The sequence below is a fragment of the Pseudophryne corroboree genome, chromosome 5, assembly GCF_028390025.1.
Source record: "Pseudophryne corroboree isolate aPseCor3 chromosome 5, aPseCor3.hap2, whole genome shotgun sequence".
Lineage (NCBI taxonomy): Eukaryota > Metazoa > Chordata > Amphibia > Anura > Myobatrachidae > Pseudophryne > Pseudophryne corroboree.
The window spans coordinates 669,572,889-669,593,614 of record NC_086448.1 but is presented as its reverse complement, the minus strand read 5'-3'; the positions used below and the strand labels follow the sequence as shown (position 1 = coordinate 669,593,614).

Below are 20,726 nucleotides of genomic sequence, written 5' to 3'. Positions count from 1 at the left end.
ATTGCTCGCTGGATCTGTAGCACGATTCAGCTGGCTCACTCTGCGGCTGGATTACCGCATCCAAAATCAGTAAAAGCCCATTCCACAAGGAAGGTGGGCTCTTCTTGGGCGGCTGCCCGAGGGGTCTCGGCTTTACAGCTTTGCCGAGCTGCTACTTGGTCGGGTTCAAACACATTTGCTAAGTTCTACAAGTTTGATACCCTGGCTGAGGAGGACCTTGAGTTTGCTCATTCGGTGCTGCAGAGTCATCCGCACTCTCCCGCCCGTTTGGGAGCTTTGGTATAATCCCCATGGTCCTTACGGAGTCCCCAGCATCCACTAGGACGTCAGAGAAAATAAGAATTTACTCACCGGTAATTCTATTTCTCGTAGTCCGTAGTGGATGCTGGGCGCCCGTCCCAAGTGCGGACTTCTTCTGCAATACGTGTATATAGTTATTGCTTACTAAAGGGTTATTGTTTTGAGCCATCCGTTGATTGAGGCTCAGTTGTTGTTCATACTGTTAACTGGGTATGGTGTGACAAGTTATACGGTGTGATTGGTGTGGCTGGTATGAGTCTTACCCTGGATTCCAAATCCTTTCCTTGTAGTGTCAGCTCTTCCGGGCACAGTTTCCCTAACTGAGGTCTGGAGGAGGGGCATAGAGGGAGGAGCCAGTGCACACCAGATAGTAACTAATCTTTCTTTTAGAGTGCCCAGTCTCCTGCGGAGCCCGTCTATTCCCCATGGTCCTTACGGAGTCCCCAGCATCCACTACGGACTACGAGAAATAGAATTACCGGTGAGTAAATTCTTATTTTCTAATTTCAGGCCCATCATGCCAGTGTCACTAAACATGAACATGTCTATGCCTTCATGGTAAGTAGCCCTGAGTTCTGCTCACACATGGTTACATTTTGTTTTAACTCAAGTACAGATTTACCAACCCATAGGTAGCCCTAATGGAATAACATAGTCATGGACATCTCTACTAGGGAGGCCAATCCCGGGCCGTTTTTTCAATCCCGGGATTCGGGATTGAAAAACGGTCAATCCCGGGATTGCAGTAGGGATCAGAGAAAATTGTAGGGAGCAGCGCTGGAGGGAGGGTGTAGGTAGCGGTGCGGGAGGTAGGGAGGGTGTAGGTAGCGGTGCGGGAGGTAGGGAGGGTGTAGGTAGCGGTGCGGGAGGAAGGAAGAGTGTAGGTAGCGGTGCAGGACTCAGGAGGGAGGGTGTAGGTCGCTGCAGGGAGGGTTGGTAGCGGCGCGGGAGGGAGGAAGGCTGTAGGGAGCACTGCACGGAGGGAGAGAGGGTGGGTGTAAGTAATAGTACTTACTATTAGATGGGCGGCAACCATTAACACACTGAACGCGGCGGCATTTCAAATGAAGCGCCGGCCGCCAGCCAACCAGAGCTGGCGGACCGGCAGCCAATCAGGGAAGCGGCCGCAGCAGTCGCTCCTGATTGGCTGCCGCTGCAGCTTCCCTGATTGGCTGCCGGTCCGCCAGCTCTGATTGGCTGGCGGCCGGCGCTACAATTGAAATGCTGCCGCGTTCAACTTGTTCATGGCTGCCGCCCGCCTAATATTAGTAAGTACTATTACTTACACAACCACCCTCCCGCCGCCGCGCATGCGCAGTATAATCCCGTGAATCCCGGGATTGGATGCTCAAATCCCGGCATTTTTGGGCCCAAATCCCGGGATCCCGCCGATCCCGGGATTGGCCTCCCTAATCTCTACTACATAATAAAGGCCTCTGAAAGCCACCAAGTGAGCACCGGTCCAGCCACAGATATAGATATATATTACATATATATTACTAACAATGTAAAAATGAAATTATTATTAATTTTTATTAAAATTCAGTGGCTTAGAGTTTTGCTGCAACACATGCAAATGTATTTCCCTGTACATGAGAGATGTTTGTTTCTTGTTTTAACTGCCATACCTTAGTAATGGCATATCAGTCTGTTTAGCTGCAGTTTTTGAAGCATTATTAGTAGAGCTTTATTATGCAGCTTCTCTTTGCAAATGTAGGCCAAGTATTAGTGATCCTTTCCCTTGGCTAGCTTAGCAGGTGTTGCCATATGCCGCTGTATTAGGTTGGCTGTAACGCTGGTTGCTCTCATATATAATACATCTGCGTGACATAGAGATGCTGAGTGAGTGTGTGTGTGTGTGATGTGTTTACCTGAAAACATCAAGGCATCAGTGTTACTTTATAACCTTAAAAGAACCATGAACAGTTTGTTTAAAGTGTTTATTTGTTTCATTACATATTTACAATGTGTGGTGTTTTTTTTTTTTTTATTAATTGCATTCTCCTCCACTCCTGTCTTGTTTTCCCTTTGAAAAGTAAAAGTAAACCTCACAAAAGCTAGTTTATTTAGAACAGTAAACAAAGATCTTATTATGGGCTTGGTTAATACAGTACTTGCACAACTGGTTTTCTAGTCTAATGTAGTCAGTTTTCTCTAACGTCCTAAGTGGATGCTGGGGACTCCGTAAGGACCATGGGGAATAGCGGCTCCGCAGGAGACTGGGCACATCTAAAGAAAGCTTTAGGACTATCTGGTGTGCACTGGCTCCTCCCCCTATGACCCTCCTCCAAGCCTCAGTTAGATCTCTGTGCCCGAACGAGAAGGGTGCACACTAGGGGCTCTCCTGAGCTTCTTAGTGAAAGTTTTAGATTAGGTTTTTTATTTTCAGTGAGATCTGCTGGCAACAGGCTCACTGCATCGAGGGACTAAGGGGAGAAGAAGCGAACTCGCCTGCGTGCAGAGTGGATTGGGCTTCTTAGGCTACTGGACATTAGCTCCAGAGGGACGATCACAGGCCCAGCTTGGATGGGTCCCAGAGCCGCGCCGCCGGCCCCCTTACAGAGCCAGAAGGCAGAAGAGGTCCGGAAAATCGGCGGCAGAAGACGTCCTGTCTTCAACAAGGTAGCGCACAGCACTGCAGCTGTGCGCCATTGCTCTCAGCACACTTCACACTTCGGTCACTGAGGGTGCAGGGCGCTGGGGGGGGGGGCGCCCTGAGACGCAATAAAAACACCTTGGATGGCAAAAAATGCATCACATATAGCTCCTGGGCTATATGGATGCATTTAACCCCTGCCAGAATACATAGAAAAACGGGTGATAAGGCCGCCGATAAGGGGGCGGAGCCTATCTCCTCAGCACACTGGCGCCATTTTCCCTCACAGCTCCGTTGGAGGGAAGCTCCCTGGCTCTCCCCTGCAGTCACTACACTACAGAAAGGGTTAAAAAAGAGAGGGGGGCACTAATTAGGCGCAGTATTAACTATACAGCAGCTATAAGGGGAAAAACACTTATATAAGGTTATCCCTGTGTATATATATATAGCGCTCTGGTGTGTGCTGGCAAACTCTCCCTCTGTCTCCCCAAAGGGCTAGTGGGGTCCTGTCCTCTATCAGAGCATTCCCTGTGTGTGTGCTGTATGTCGGTACTTTTGTGTCGACATGTATGAGGAGAAAAATGATGTGGAGACGGAGCAGATTGCCTGTAATAGTGATGTCACCCCCTAGGGGGTCGACACCTGAGTGGATGAACTGTTGGAAGGAATTACGTGACAGTGTCAGCTCTGTATAAAAGACAGTGGTTGACATGAGACAGCCGGCTACTCAGCTTGTGCCTGTCCAGACGTCTCATAGGCCGTCAGGGGCTCTAAAGCGCCCGTTACCTCAGATGGCAGATATAGACGCCGACACGGATACTGACTCCAGTGTCGACGGTGAAGAGACTAATGTGACTTCCAGTAGGGCCACACGTTACATGATTGAGGCAATGAAAAATGTTTTACACATTTCTGATAATACGAGTACCACCAAAAAAGGGGTATTATGTTCGGTGAGGAAAAACTACCTGTAGTTTTCCTGAATCTGAGAAATTAAATGAGGTGTGTGATGATGCGTGGGTTTCCCCCGATAACAACTGATAATTTCTAAAATGTTATTGGCATTATATCCTTTCCCGCCAGAGGTTAGGGTGCGTTGGGAAACACCCCCTAGGGTGGATAAAGCGCTCACACGCTTGTAAGGGCTCTACCTTCGCCTGAGATGGCCGCCCTTAAGGATCCTGCTGATAGAAAGCAGGAGGGTATCCTAAAAGGTATTTACACACATACTGGTGTTATACTGCGACCAGCAATCGCCTCAGCCTGGATGTGCAGTGCTGGGTTGGCGTGGTCGGATTCCCTGACTGAAAATATTGATACCCTAGATAGGGACAGTATATTTTTGCCTATAGAGCATTTAAAAGATGCATTTCTATATATGCGTGATGCACAGCGGAATATTTGCCGACTGGCATCAAGTCTAAGCGCGTTGTCCATTTCTACCAGTAGAGGGTTATGGACACGTCAGTGGTCAGGTGATGCGTATTCCAAACGGCATTTGGAAGTATTGCTTTATTAAGGGGAGGAGTTATTTGGGGTCGGTCTTTCAGACCTGGTGGCCACGGCAACAGCTGGGAATTCCACGTTTGTACCCCAGGTCGCCTCTCAACATGAGAAGACGCCGTATTATCAGGCGCAGTCTTTTCGTGGACAAGGTTCCTCATTTCTGCCCCGTGACAGAGGGAGAGGAAAAAGGCTGCAGAAATCAGCCAGTTCCCAGGAACAGAAACCCTCTCCCGCCTCTGCCAAGCCCTCAGTATACGCTGGGGCTTTACAAGCAGAATCAGGCACGGTGGGGGGCCCGTCTCAATGAATTTCAGCGCGCAGTGGGCTCACTCGCAAGTGGACCCCTGGATCCTTCAGGTGATATCTCAGGGGTACAAATTAGAATTCGAGACGTCTCCCCCTCGCCGTTTCCTAAAGTCGGCTTTACCGATGTCTCCTTCTGACAGGGAGACAGTTTTGGAAGCCATTCACAAGCTGTATTCCCAGCAGGTGATAATCAAGATACCCCTCCTGCAACAGGGAACGGGGTATTATTCCACACTGTTGTGGTACCGAAGCCGGACGGCTCGGTGAGACCGATTCTAAATCTAAAATCTTTGAACACTTACATACAGAGGTTCAAATTCAAGATTGAGTCACTCAGAGCAGTGATTGCGAACCTGGAAGAAGGGGACTACATGATATCTCGGGACATCAAGGATGCTTACCTTCATGTCAAAATTTACCCTTCTCACCAAGGGTACCTCAGGTTTATGGTACAGAACTGTCACTATCAGTTCAGACGCTGCCGTATGGATGGTCCACGGCACCCCGGGTCTTTACCAAGGTAATGGCCGAAATGATGATATTCCTTCGAAGGAAGTGAATTTTAGTTATCCCTTACTTGGACAATTCCCTGATAAGGGTAAGATCCAGGGAACAGTTGGAGGTCGGTGTAGCACTATCTCAGGTAGTGTTGCGGCAGCACGATTGGATTCTCAATATTCCAAAATCGCACCTGGTTCCGACGACGTGTCTTCTGTTCCTAGGGATGATCCTGGACACAGTCCAGAAAAAGGTGTTTCTCCCGGAGGAGAAAGCCAGGGAGTTATCCGAGCTAGTCAGGAACCTCCTAAAACCGAGCCAAGTCTCAGTGCATCAATGCACAAGGGTTCTGGGTAAAATGGTGGCTTCCTACGAAGCAATCCCTTTCGACAGATTCCACGCACCAGTGGGACCTGCTGGACAAATGGTCCGGGTCGCATCTTCAGATGCGTCAGCGGATAACCCTGTCACCAAGGACAAGGGTGTCCCTCCTGTGGTGGTTGCAGAGTGCTCATCTTCTAGAGGGCCGCAGATTAGGCATTCAGGACTGGGTCCTGGTGACCACGGATGCCAGCCTGCGAGGCTGGGGAGCAGTCACACAGGGAAGGAATATCCAGGGCTTATGGTCAAGCCTGGAGACATCACTTCACATAAATATCCTGAAGCTAAGGGACATTTACAATGCTCTAAGCTTAGCAAGACCTCTGCTTCAAGGTCAGCCGGTGTTGATCCAGTCGGACAACATCACGGCAGTCACCCACGTAAACAGACAGGGTGGCACAAGAAGCAGGAGGGCAATGGCAGAAGCTGCAAGGATTCTTCGCTGGGCGGAAAATCATGTGATAGCACTGTCAGCAGTATTCATTCCGGGAGTGGACAACTGGGAAGCAGACTTCCTCAGCACGACCTCCACCCGGGAGAGTGGGGACTTCACCCAGAAGTCTTCCACATGATTAAAAACTCGACAGGTATTGCGCCAGGTCCAGGGACCCTCAGGCAATAAGCTGTAGACGCTCTGGTAACACTGTGGGTGTACCAGTCAGGGTATGTGTTCCCTCCTCTGCCTCTCATACCCAAGGTACTGAGATTGATAAGATGGAGAGGAGTAAGCTCTATATTCGTGGTTCCGGATTGGCCAAGAAGGACTTGGTAACCGGAACTTCAAGAGATGCTCACGGAAGATCCGTGGCCTCTACCTCTAAGAAGGGACCTGCTCCAGCAAGGACCCTGTCTGTTCCAAGACTTACCGCGGCTGCGTTTGACGGCATGGCGGTTGAACGCCGGATCCTGAAGGAAAAAAGGCATTCCGGATGAAGTCATCCCTATCCTGATCAAAGCCAGGAAGGATGTAACCGCAAAAACATTATCACCGCAATTGGCGAAAATATGTTGCGTGGTGCGAGGCCAGTAAGGCCCGACGGAGGAAATTCAACTGGGTCGATTCCTACATTTCCTGCAAACAGGAGTGTCTATGGGCCTGAAATTGGGGTCCATTAAGGTTCAAATTTCGGCCCTGTCAATTTTCTTCCAAAAAAGAACTAGCTTCAGTCCCTGAAGTTCAGACGTTTGTAAAAGGGGTACTGCATATACAGCCTCCTTTTGTGCCTCCAGTGGCACTTTGGGATCTCAATGTAGTTTTGGGTTCCAAAAGTCACATTGGTTTGAACCACTTAAATCTGTGGAGTTAAAATATCTCACATGAAAAGTGGTCATGCTGTTGGCCCTGGCCTGGGCCAGGCGCGTGTCAGAATTGGCGGCTTTATCCTGAAAAAGCCCTTATCTGATTTTCCATTCGGACAGGGCGGAATTGAGGACTCGTCCTCAGTTTCTCCCCAAGGTGGTTTCAGCGTTTCACCTGAACCAACCTATTGGTGGTGCCTGCGGCTACTAGGGACTTGGAGGCCTCCAAGTTGCTAGACGTTGTCAGGGCCCTGAAAATATATGTTTCCAGGACGGCTGGAGTCAGGAAATCTGACTCGCTGTTTATCCTGTATGCACCCAACAAGCTGGGTGCTCCTGCTTCTAAGCAGACTATTGCTCGTTGGATTTGTAGTACAATTCAGCTTGCACATTCTGTGGCAGGCCTGCCACAGCCAAAAATCTGTAAATGCCCACTCCACAAGGAAGGTGGGCTCATCTTGGGCGGCTGCCCGAGGGGTCTCGGCTTTACAACTTTGCCGAGCAGCTACTTGGTCAGGAGCAAATACGTTTGTAAAATTCTACAAAATTGATATCCTGGCTGAGGAGGACCTGGAGTTCTCTCATTTGGTGCTGCAGAGTCATCCGCACTCTCCCGCCCGTTTGGGAGCTTTGGTATAATCCCCATGGTCCTTACGGAGTCCCCAGCATCCACTTAGGACGTTAGAGAAAATAAGAATTTACTTACCGATAATTCTATTTCTCATAGTCCGTAGTGGATGCTGGGCGCCCATCCCAAGTGCGGATTGTCTGCAATACTTGTACATAGTTATTGTTACAAAAATCGGGTTATTGTTGTTGTGAGCCATCTTTCCGAGGCTCCTCTGTTATCATGCTGTTAACTGGGTTCAGATCACAGGTTATACGGTGTGATTGGTGTGGCTGGTATGAGTCTTACCGGGATTCAAAATCCTTCCTTATTGTGTACGCTCGTCCGGGCACAGTATCCTAACTGAGGCTTGGAGGAGGGTCATAGGGGGAGGAGCCAGTGCACACCAGATACTCCTAAAGCTTTCTTTAGATGTGCCCAGTCTCCTGCGGAGCCGCTATTCCCCATGGTCCTTACGGAGTCCCCAGCATCCACTACGGACTATGAGAAATAGAATTATCGGTAAGTAAATTCTTATTTTAAGTTAGTGGTTTGTATATACTGTACTCACTCGCTATAAGTCTAGAATCTTCAACTTTTGAGAGTAGACTGAGAAGTCTGTCCTGCCCAATACATTAGTAGGTACATGATTCTCTATAAGCAGTTCCTATAGTCTCCTGATGGTAGTTCTGTTTATGGGATGTGAGTTATTTATATGTACGCTAATTTTAGCAGTGTTTTTTTTTTTAAATCTGACCTCTGTAAGGATTAGCATAGTTAAGCAGCAGATACGTTTCTAAAGAATTTTTACCAGGGACAAATACGTTAAGAGCAACCTTTCGATTATTAAATCCGCCCTTGACAGATGAGGAATTAAGCACCATTTTTAATTGACTGGAAAGCAAAGTAGGATGTTTGAGTAGTCTAGGTAGGAAATAAAGGTGTGGAACAGGAGGTCTGTAGCATCCTGTTTGAGATGTGTGTATACTAGAGATGTTATGTCATTGGTAGTTTCAAGATATGTAAATATGTAGGTTGAAAGAATGAGAAGTCAAAGATGACTCAAGGTCAAAGGACTTTTGAGGCCAGTAAAATGTCAGTGCTATGGACTGCATGGGGAAGAAGTGTAGAATAACAATGATGTTCCTTTGTTGAATTAAGGGTGCATTTGACGGGTGTGGATCATTAGAACGACAGTGTTTAGTTCGACAGTCACTAGGTCGACAGGGTCTCTAGGTCGACGTGTGCTAGGTCGACAGGTCAAAAGGCCGACATGAGTTTGTTTGTTTTTGTGTCATTTTCTGCGTACAGTGACCAGGAAGGCGAATTATTGCACCGTGTCCCCTCACATGGCGAGCGAAAGGTGCCTCGCTCCGCTACCCTCGGCACAGATTACCGTTCCAATCATAGACCACGTGGATCGTTTAGTATGAAAAAGTTCAAAAAAAGAATTTTTTTTGTAAAACTCGTGTTGACCTTTTGACCTGTCGACCTAGCACATGCCGACCTATAAACCCTGTCGACCTTTCAACCCTGTCAGCCTAGTGACTGTTGATCTAAACATTTGTCGACCTTCACACCGGATCCCGCATTTGACACTTCCTTAAATTACTGACAGACCATTTGAAATACGGCGCTGTGATATAATTCGCCGATGCCGATTCGGATACACTGCCAGCACATATATTACATGCATCTTAACATGTATGATTATATGTGCTTAGCGGCACCCCCCTCCACTAGGTAGTCGGTGCTGCAACCACCGCTGGTGCAGATGATATTAAACTTAAGTTGGAGGGCTTTAGTTTTTCAAGAAGGGCAGTTCAAATAGAAGACCAAACAAAGGATTCAATTAAAAAGACAAAGTAGCATTGCAATTACCGGTATATGAAAAATTTGCGGACCCCGTGTCGAATTTTGAATTGATTGTGTACGCTCCTGATAATAAAATTAATAAAGAAATAACTTTTTTCAAATTTCTTTGCAAGTAAAATCCTGTGGGAGGGGATTTTTTTTTTTTTAAATAAATCTGCTTGCAGCCATCCGGGTGCTGATGAGACCCAGTTGGACTTGCTCTTAAGGTGCTCTATAGAAAAAAAATCCTGTCACCCAATTGAATATCAAAAACCTTGCACCAGCGGGAAAAACCCTGTGGCACATTTGGAATTTGAGCAGCCAGTTGAATATGCCTGATAAAGTTCAAAAGCCAGTTAGACCATTTACAGTGGAAGATATCCACTCATGGACATGTATAGAAATGAGCTTGAAGACAATTTGTACTTGGCTATCTCTGGTACACTTTTTGATACCATGCTGGTCAGACTGGGCGTTATCATTATCAGGGTATAAATCTGCAGTTTATAACCCACTGTACTCTTGCCCAAAATGATGTAAATCACTAGCCAGTCTGTAGACAACCAGTATAAACACAGTAGTAGAGCTTTAATAAATTACATGCTGGTGAATTGAGCCTCAAAACCTGTTGGCGATGCTGTTCGGTTAGATGGGCATGGATAGGGTTTTACAGCTAGGACACTTGTCACAGGATGGTATTGCTACCGCGATCCTGTATGCAGCAGATCTGCGAAAATATGCTGATGTAGCAACCGCAGGTATTTGATCCACTGCTTGCATTCAGAGACACACCAGTGTCTATCTAAGCAACCCTATGATTAATCAGAATGTCCATCTTAAGTAAGCTGCTGGGTCTTAACATATGAAAGTGCAGTTGCAGGCTCGCATATGCCCCGGAAATTGGTGTGACAAGGCTGTGTTTGAAGCATTCTCTCCCCCCCCCCCCCCCATTGCCTCCCACAACCGCTTACTACCTAAGACTCGGTTGCATTTGCAGTGCAAATAAAATCAACTGTGCAAACTTAAGGGCATTGAGTCTACCTCTGAATCAGGCCCAATATGCTATAATTCAAAGTAACAAAGTTTTATTAATAGAATCAGAAGTATTAGAATTAATTGAAAACAGTAATGATATATTTCTCTTACGTCCTAGAGGATGCTGGGGACTCCATAAGGACCATGGGGATAGACGGGCTCCGCAGGAGACATGGGCACTTTAAGAAAGACTTTAGGTATGGGTGTGCACTGGCTCCTCCCTCTATGCCCCTCCTCCAGACCTCAGTTTCATACTGTGCCCAGTGGAGACTGGGTGCATTACAGGGAGCTCTCCTGAGTTTCCTGTTAGAAAGCATTTTAGTTAGGTTTTTTATTTTCAGGGAGCCTGCTGGCAACAGACTCCCTGCATCGAGGGACTGAGGAGAGAGAAACAGACCTACTTCTGTGAGTTTCAAGGCTCTGTTTCTTAGGCTACTGGACACCATTAGCTCCAGAGGGATTGGTACGCAGGTCTCACCCTCGCCGTCCGTCCCAGAGCCGCGCCGCCGTCCTCCTCGCAGAGCCGGAAGATAGAGGCCGGGTGAGTATGAGAAGAAAAGAAGACTTCAGAGGCGGCAGAAGACTTCTTGATCTTCACAGAGGTAACACACAGCAGTAACGCACAGCAGTAACGCTGTGTGCCATTTCTCCCATTCACCTCACACACGGCAGTCACTGTAAGGGTGCAGGGCGCAGGGGGGGGGCGCCCTGGGCAGCATATAAACCTCTCCTTTGGCAAAATTACATATATACATGTACAGCTGGGCACTGTACATGTATATAAAGAGCCCCCGCCAGTTTTTTAAGAATTTTGAGCGGGACAGAAACCCGCCACCGAGGGGGCGGGGCTTCTCCCTCAGCGCTCACCAGCGCCATTTTCTCCACAGCACAGCGCTGAGAGGAAGCTCCCCGGACTCTCCCCTGCTTACTCACGGTGACAGAGGGTTTTCAAGAGAGGGGGGCACATAATTGGTGCATATACATATAAAAAGGCGCTACTGGGTAAACATTTGGTGTTTTTTCCTGGGTCATATAGCGCTGGGGTGTGTGCTGGCATACTCTCTCTCTGTCTCTCCAAAGGGCCTGGTGAGGAAACTGTCTTCAGATAAGAGTTTCCCTGTGTGTGTGGTGTGTCGGTACGCGTTTGTCGACATGTCTGAGGTGGAAGGCTCGCCTAGGGAGGAGGGGGAGCGTATGAATGTAAGGTCTCCGTCGCCAGCGCCGACACCTGACTGGATGGATATGTGGAATGTTTTAAGTGCTAATGTCAATTTATTGCACAAAAGATTAGACAAAGCTGAAGCTAGGGAACAGTCGGGGAGTCAACCCATGTCTGTCCCTATGTCGCCGGGACCTTCGGGGTCTCAAAAGCGCCCACTATCCCAAATAGGAGACACAGATACCGACACGGATTCTGACTCCAGTGTCGACTACGATGATGCAAAGTTTCAGCCAAAAGTGGCTAAATGTATTCGTTATATGATTATTGCAATAAAAGATATTTTGCATATCACGGAGGAACCCCCTGTCCCTGACACGAGGGTACACATGTATAAGGGAAAGAAACCTGAGGTAACTTTTCCCTTCTCACATGAGTTGAACAAGTTGTGTGAAAAAGCGTGGGAATCTCCAGACAAAAAACTGCAGATTCCCAAAAGGATTCTTATGGCGTATCCTTTCCCGCCAACGGACAGGATACGGTGGGAATCCTCCCCTAACATTGACACGCTTATCAAAAAAGATAGCGCTGCCATCCCAAGATACGGCTACCCTCAAGGATCCTGCTGACCGCAAGCAGGAGGTTACCTTGAAATCCATTTACACACATTCTGGTACTTTACTCAGACCGGCGATTGCGTCGGCCTGGGTTTGTAGCGCTGTAGCAGCATGGACAGATTAATTATCAGCGGATATTGAGACCCTAGATAAGGATACCATTTTATTGACCCTAGGGCATATAAAAGATGCTGTCTTATATATGAGAGATGCTCAAAGGGACATTAGTCTACTGGGTTCCAGAATAAACGCTATGTCTATTTCTGCTAGGCGAGTCTTATGGACCCGGCAGTGGACAGGTGATGCTGACTCGAAGAGGCATATGGAGGTTTGCTTTACAAGGGTGAGGAATTGTATGGGGAAGGTCTCTCGGACCTCGTCCCCACAGCTACGGCAGGTAAATCGAATTTTTTGCTTTATGTTCCCTCACAGACTAAGAAAGCGACACATTATCAAATGCGGTCCTTTCGTTCAAATAGAAGCAAAAGAGTACGTGGATCGTCCTTTCTTGCCAGAGGTAAGGGCAGAGGAAAAAAGCTGCACAACACAGCTAGTTCCCAGGAACAGAAGTCCTCCCCGGCCTCTGCAAAATCCACCGCATGACGCTGGGGCTCCGCTGGGGGAGTCCGCCCCAGTGGGGGCACGTCTTCGACTTTTCAGCCACATCTGGGTTCACTCACAGGTGGATCCCTGGGCAATAGAAATTGTTTCTCAGGGATATAAGCTGGAATTCGAAGAGGTGCCTCCTCGCCGGTTTTTCAAATCGGCTCTACCGACTTCTTCCCTAGAAAGGGAGTTAGTGTTAAATGCGATTCGCAAATTGTCTTCAACAAGTGGTGGTCGAGGTTCCCCTGCTTGAAAGAGGGAAGGGTTACTACTCAACTCTGTTTGTAGTCCCGAAACCGGACGGTTCGGTCAGACCCATTTTGAATTTAAAATCCCTAAACCTATATTTAAAACGGTTCAAGTTCAAGATGGAATCGCTCAGAGCGGTCATCGCCAGCCTAGAAGGGGGGGATTTTATGGTATCTCTGGACATAAAGGATGCATACCTTCATGTTCCCATTTATCCGCCCCACCAGGCGTACCTGAGATTTGCGGTACAGGATTGTCGTTACCAATTTCAGAAGTTGCCGTTTGGGCTGTCCACGGCCCCGAGGATTTTCACCAAGGTAATGGCGGAAATGATGGTGCACCTGCGCAAGCAGGGTGTCACAATTATCCCATACTTGGACGATCTCCTCATAAAAGCGAGATCACGAGAGAAGTTACTGAACAGCGTGTCGCTTTTCCTGAGGGTGTAACAGCAACACGGCTGGATTCTCAACATCCCGAAGTCGCAGCTGGTTCTTACGACCCGTCTGACCTTCTTGGGCATGATTCTGGACACAGGCCAGAAAAGGGTTTTTCTTCTGATAGAAAAAGCTCAGGAACTCATGACTCTAGTCAAGAACCTATTGAAACCAAAACAAGTGTCAACAAACAAAGCCATTCCCTTCGGCAGATTCCATGCAAGGACTTTCCAATGGGACCTATTGGACAAGTGGTCCGGGTCACATCTACAAATTCATCTGCGGATCACCCTGTCCCCCAGAGCCAGGGTGTCTCTCCTGTGGTGGCTGCAGAGTGCTCACCTTTTAGAAGGCCGCAGGTTCGGCATTCAGGACTGGATCCTGGGGACCACGGACGCGAGCCTCAGAGAGTGGGGAGCAGTCACACAGGGAAGAAACTTCCAAGGACTTTGGACAAGTCAAGAGACTTGTCTTCACATCAACATCCTGGAACTGAGGGCCATATACAACGCCCTACGTCAAGCGGAGACCTTACTTCGCGACCAACCAGTTCTGATCCAGTCAGACAACATCACTGCAGTGGCTCATGTAAACCGCCAAGGCGGCACAAGGAGCAGAGTGGCAATGGCGGAAGCCACCAGGATTCTTCGCTGGGCGGAAAATCATGTAAGCGCACTGTCAGTAGTGTTCATTCCGGGAGTGGACAACTGTGAAGCAGACTTCCTCAGCAGACACGACCTGCATCCAGGAGAGTGGGGACTTCATCAGGAAGTCTTCGCACAGATTGCAAGTCAGTGGGGACTGCCCCAGATAGACATGATGGCGTCCCGCCTCAACAAAAAGCTACAGAGGTATTGCGCCAGATCAAAAGACCCTCAGGCGGTAGCTGTAGATGCCCTAGTGACACCGTGGGTGTTCCAGTCGGTCTATGTATTTCCTCCTCTTCCTCTCATACCCAAGGTGTTGAGAATAATAAGAAAAAGAGGAGTGAGAACAATTCTCATTGTTCCAGATTGGCCACGAAGGACCTGGTATCCGGATCTGCTGGAAATGCTCACAGAAGATCCGTGGCCTCTTCCTCTACGACAGGACCTGTTGCAACAGGGGCCCTGTCTGTTCCAAGACTTACCGCGGCTGCGTTTGACGGCATGGCGGTTGAACGCAGGATCCTAGCGGAAAAAGGCATTCCGGATGAGGTCATTCCTACGCTGATAAAGGCTAGGAAGGACGTGACAGCAAAACATTATCACCGTATATGGCGAAAATATGTTTCTTGGTGTGAGGCCAGGAATGCTCCTACGGAAGAATTCCATCTGGGCCATTTCCTTCACTTCCTACAGACTGGATGAATTTGGACCTAAAATTAGGCTCCATTAAGGTTCAGATTTCGGCCTTATCCATTTTCTTTCAAAAAGAATTGGCTTCTGTCCCAGAAGTACAGACTTTTGTGAAGGGAGTGCTGCATATTCAGCCTCCTTTTATACCTCCGGTGGCGCCTTGGGACCTTAACGTGGTGTTGAGTTTCCTTAAGTTGCACTGGTTTGAACCACTTCAAACGGTGGATTTAAAATATCTCACTTGGAAGGTGGTCATGTTATTAGCCTTGGCTTCGGCTAGGCGAGTGTCGGAATTGGCGGCTTTGTCTCATAAAAGCCACTGTCTGGTTTTCCACATGGTAGAGCGGAATTGCGGACCCGTCCTCCATTCTTGCCTAAGGTGGTGTCATCTTTTCATATGAACCAACCTATTGTGGTGCCTGTGGCTACGCGAGACTTGGAGGATTCCGAGTCCCTTGATGTAGTCAGGGCTTTGAAAATTTACATGGCCAGAACGGCTAGAGTCAGAAAAACAGAAGCACTGTTTGTCCTATATGTAGCCAACAAGGTTGGCGCCCCTGCTTCAAAGCAGACTATTGCTCGCTGGATCTGTAACACGATTCAGCAGGCGCATTCTACGGCTGGATTGCCGTTACCAAAATCGGTCAAAGCCCATTCCACTAGGAAGGTGGGCTCGTCTTGGGCTGCTGCCCGAGGGGTCTCGGCACTACAACTATGCCGAGCTGCTACTTGGTCGGGTTCAAACACCTTTGCAAAGTTCTATAAGTTTGATACCCTGGCTGAGGAGGACCTCCTGTTTGCTCAATCGGTGCTGCAGAGTCATCCGCACTCTCCCGCCCGTTTGGGAGCATTGGTATAATCCCCATGGTCCTTACGGAGTCCCCAGCATCCTCTAGGACGTAAGAGAAAATAAGATTTTAAACCTACCGGTAAATCTTTTTCTCGTAGTCCGTAGAGGATGCTGGGCGCCCGTCCCTAGTGTGGACTACTTCTGCGAGACTTGTATATAGTTTTGCTTACATAAGGGTTGTGTTATAGTTTCATCGGTTTTGGACTGATGCTACGTTGTTTTTTCATACTGTTAACTGTTTAATAAATACACAAGTTATACGGTGTGATTGGTGTGGCTGGTATGAATCTTGCCCTTGGATTAACTAAAATCCTTTCCTCGTACTGGTCGTCTCCTCTGGGCACAGTTTCTCTAACTGAGGTCTGGAGGAGGGGCATAGAGGGAGGAGCCAGTGCACACACATACCTAAAGTCTTTCTTAAAGTGCCCATGTCTCCTGCGGAGCCCGTCTATCCCCATGGTCCTTACGGAGTCCCCAGCATCCTCTACGGACTACGAGAAAAAGATTTACCGGTAGGTTTAAAATCTTATTTTAAGTTAATTTTTTCACAATTGATTAACACAATACAGGCAGTCTAGTGACACCTGATACTAGAAAGCCATGATTTTCACAGAAGTCAAGGACGAAGTCACGTCAGAGTGCCCCCATACCTTTCTAATAGGTGCTGGAGGTCCTGTACAACCAACAACATATTAGGCCGAGTTATTGTAGCGTGCCCCGAGTTGGATCATATCAATAAGTAGAAACTTCTATGCCTTGAAACGGAATACGTATGATATACTGGCTGTCAGTATCCCAACAGCAGCAGCCGGCATACCGGCAGCGAGCCGCCTGTCGGGATTCCGGCATCAGGATCCTGAACACCGGGATCCCGACAGGCGGTATATTAACTGCATACCCTTGAAACTACACATCATTTGCAGTGACCTGTGGAAACCATATAATGAACCCTCTCCTCACACATGTATTGCATAACAAATGCTAGGGTTCTCAGATCAGCCAGTAAGAAGCTCGCACATATAACTCTGCCACACTTAATTCTAGCTCAACTCTAGGTTATAAAGATAAGCAATTTTGCAAGACAACTCTGTCATAAAAAGATATAAAGAAATAAACTTTATCTTATTAATACAGAACAATTGTAAATATTGCTACACTTGTGTCTGTTTACTATGCTTAAATAACCCATTTAAGAAAATCTCTTGGCATTCATTGCTTTAATAAAAACAATAATTTTAGTTGCATACATGTTTTGACATCACTTTTTTACTTTCAAGGCACATGAAAGTGGTTATCCCTCTCAAGAGTCAGAACAAAAAATCCATCTACTATTATATCACTTGCCTGGTGTGGTTGCATCAGATATGACCACACCAGTCTGTGCTTTCCATGACATGGTCGCATCTTATGCGAACAGTCAGAAAGCCCACTGTGCGGCTGCCACTATCCGATGCTTTTCACAGTCCTTCTGATTCCTGGTTCCCTTCCCCCAGTGCCTGCTGTGCTGCTGACCAGTCAGCCCGGCAGCACCCTCCCACCTCGCGGCTGCAGACATTAGAGGCTGCTGGGGAAATGTTTAAAAGCAGCCCTCACCTTTCTGCTGGACCCCCGGAGGCTGCATAGAAGAGCAGGTGCCGTACAAAAATAATAATTATAATATATATATATATATATATATATTATATATTCGGTTTAAATATGTATATTCTTGGTTTTTGGAAGAAACATTAGCCAGTCAGGTGGTTAAATTCTATTTTGCCCAGTTCCTAGGCAGTATTTTGGCTTAAGGAATAGGAGACTTTTACATTGTAATTGTAAGATATTAATTTAATATCACAGGTTGTTGTACTCTCCATGCTAGCTTTGTCCTCCCTGCTGCAATCCTGCCAAGAGACTTTAAATATATCTGCTTCTTTCTAATTAATTTTTAAATGACGATGTGATTAAAAATTAATTGTGTCCACAGGGCAAAGCAGACTTAGCGTTGTCTGGAAACAACATGACATAAGACTAATGGTTCCTTAAGGCTTTGAGAGTAGCATAGCTCTGCATGGTCATATTAATGCTGCAGTTACTTGAGTTGTTTGCAGTTGTTTTAGGAACCATTGCGATGACAAAACTGTGTATCTTCTACAAATACAATTAGTACCTGGGGCATTTTCTTAATGACCTGTGTTTATTATATTTAGGTTTGACATAATTGGATTGTCTCCAGACGCTCAGGAGGATGATGCTGGCATCAAGCAAGCCTCAGAGAATAGTATGCTGTCTCCCCTTATTACTGTACTTCCCCCAACATCCATATCTGCTCGGGACCGCACAAGGAGGGAATAGCGGCTAGTGTGGTTCACATTCAATAACTCTTTCTGTATACTATCAATCTGTAATATTCATACAAATGTTACTGCCCACCATTTGTAGGTGACATACTCACGGGTGGCTTCACACTGTGTTGACTGTTAGGCTCTCTTCGTATGTGTGCATATTTTATGTTTTAATGGACACTTCCCAGGAGTGTGGCAAGATAACTTATATACTTCAACTCCTCTATCTCTGTATGTCCTCCATTTTCAAGTGGTCTAGACTGGAACAGCCTTTTAACCAATCAGATCAGGAAATCTGTGCTGATCTTGTGGGAGGCAGTGACATGACCACTTGTGTAAGTGTAAGGGATGACAGTGACACGTAATAGAACTAACCTCTATTATGTGCATTGCATTGGTAAACCTACATCACTTAGTAATTTGGGATGCATTCAGCACCTGCCGGATTACCAACACCACTCAGGAGACCGGCGCACGAACACAGACAGCCAACATCCAGAAGGTAAGTATCGGGGTTCTCCTTAGGGTTAGGGCCCCGGGAGGAGGGGTTAGGGTTAGGCACTAGGTGGGTGTTAGACACTACAGAGATGTCAGGATGCTGCTGTTAAAGTCGAAAAATATCATAATGCATATGCCTTGTACTAACCCCATGCACATGCCTGCTGCGCGTGCACTCGCTCTGCCGTGCGTGCGCATATCCGCACTTTGCGTAACGTAGCTTTCACGGCCATGCGCCTTGGCGCGTGGTATGCGCATTTACGGTAGGGTTTGTGAGCGTGTAGCGTGTTATTAGAACATTGCATATTTAACCCAAATAGCGTACATTTTAGATATAGTTCCCCTAGACCATGTCAGCGAGTATTATTAGTTTAAACAGTTCCTGGACAAAGGGATTCGCCTTTGCATGATAGGAAGGGTCAGATAAAGGTTGGAAGGTGATGTCTAGTATCCAGCTGTAGGTTATTTTGAGGGTAACATTCCGGTGTTAGTTAGAGAAAGATCGCTTGCTCCTGCGTATAGTTATGTACAAAAGTAGAATATGAACATTAACTGTATTTACTGTAAATAACATATGCGGCGGGAATGCAGAGGATACCACCCACAAGAGCAGTTGGGGAAAGACATCGCCCACCCTTTCAAATCCACCTATGACCTTTACTGTAATGTAGAGACATGTCCCTGTGTCCAATGAACAATGAGATTACAGTGACCATTGTATTGTGTATGCATGTTGTGTATAAAAAGACCATTGTTGCCTGGCCGGTCAGAAGACTCTAAACGCTATCTGTATGACCAGCGGAGGACCGAGCCGGGTTGCGCTTGCGAAACATTCTCACGTATGTATATTCTCTGTAGCCATTATTCTGTTTAGATAAACTTGTTAGCCTGTAGTGTATAAATTGTATTGTTTTTATCTTTTGGAATCAATCCACGGTGGCCTTAGAACCCTGTGGTTTCAACTACAGAAACAGTGTTGTGTTTTCATTTTTCCTGCATGGGCTTTAAAGTAGATTTATCTGTATAAGGTGTATAGCATTGATAAGGTGTACGCACTGCGGGTACTTTGTATCGCCAGCACTACTTAAGGTTTAAAGGTATAACATCGTTGCAGTACTTTGCTGTTAAGGGTTTAAAGTGTAAGCATATCATTACATTGTATCATTAACAAGGTTTAAAGGTTATCAATTGTGTTTGCGCTCGCTGTGTGTACTCCGTACACTCAGTGCGGCGTGTGTACGCCAGGTGCGTACCACGTGTAGGACTCTACGCAAATAGCGTGCAAAGTGCATAGCACGTGCACGTAGTCTAGCGGCTCAACGGTAAACGTGTATTTAGAGGTATAGTTTTGCGGTCTAAGATAATATCAACATTATCACTGCTGTCGGCTGCTGACAGCCGGGATGCCATACCGAACCCATTAATTCATCTTAATACTGACTTCCTACCAAATGAATGGCTGCGTATTAAAGAACATTGGGGCAGATGTATTGCCTGGAGAAGGCATAAATAAGTGATAAAGTAGTGATAAGTGCAAGGTGATAACGCACCAGCCAGTCAGCTTCTGTCACTTTTCAAACACGTAAGGATTGCCTGGTGCATTATCACCTTGTGCTTATCACTGCTTTATCTCTTCTTTATCCCTTCTCCAAGTTAATACATCTGCCCCAGTATATTAGAGACAAATGTCCCGCAATTAGCAACATAACTGTTTTAAATTACCGTAATTACATTATAATAGACAATAACCATTGATTATCGTATTTCTTATTGTCTTATTTCCAGTTAAAGCGTTAATAGACCAAGAAGTTAAGAATGGGATACCCTCAAATAGAATTATATTGGGAGGATTTTCTCAGGTAAGTGGGCAGTAACGCAAAGGGTAAACCTACAATTAAAGTTTTTTATGCTCTACTTCACATGGCATACCTAGGTCTGCACCATTTACCCACATTTCCGCTGCAATACATATTTCAGGGCATGCTGTAAACATCGTAAAGGTACACATTCATCTAATTGTAATATGATTTGCATTCGGTATTACATAGAGCAATGTTATTATGTGTTGGTATAACAGTCAGCAGTTGCAATATCTGATGGTGTGCTATGGATATGTGTTTTTGTGCGAGGCCCCCAAAATAAGCACATAATAAAGATAAAGTTTAGAATTAAGCACACCTGCAAATCTGATCGGAAAATGACAGGTACTGCTTTTTTATGACCAAATTGGATAGTGCTTGTGTGGCCGGGCTTAAAAGTGATAGTGA

At 46.7% G+C, this 20,726-nt stretch overlaps 1 protein-coding gene across 2 annotated transcripts in view; it reads left to right on the top strand.

Annotated features, from left to right (window-relative positions):
- LYPLA1 (lysophospholipase 1) overlaps nt 1–20,726 on the top strand; it is a 111,912-nt gene that overhangs the window by 42,644 nt on the left and 48,542 nt on the right. For both annotated transcript variants that reach the window (XM_063923727.1, XM_063923728.1), the window contains 3 exons: nt 811–858; nt 17,827–17,897; nt 20,245–20,318. In XM_063923727.1, coding sequence (XP_063779797.1) covers nt 811–858; nt 17,827–17,897; nt 20,245–20,318 — 193 coding nt within the window. The remainder of the gene's footprint in view (nt 1–810; nt 859–17,826; nt 17,898–20,244; nt 20,319–20,726) is intronic.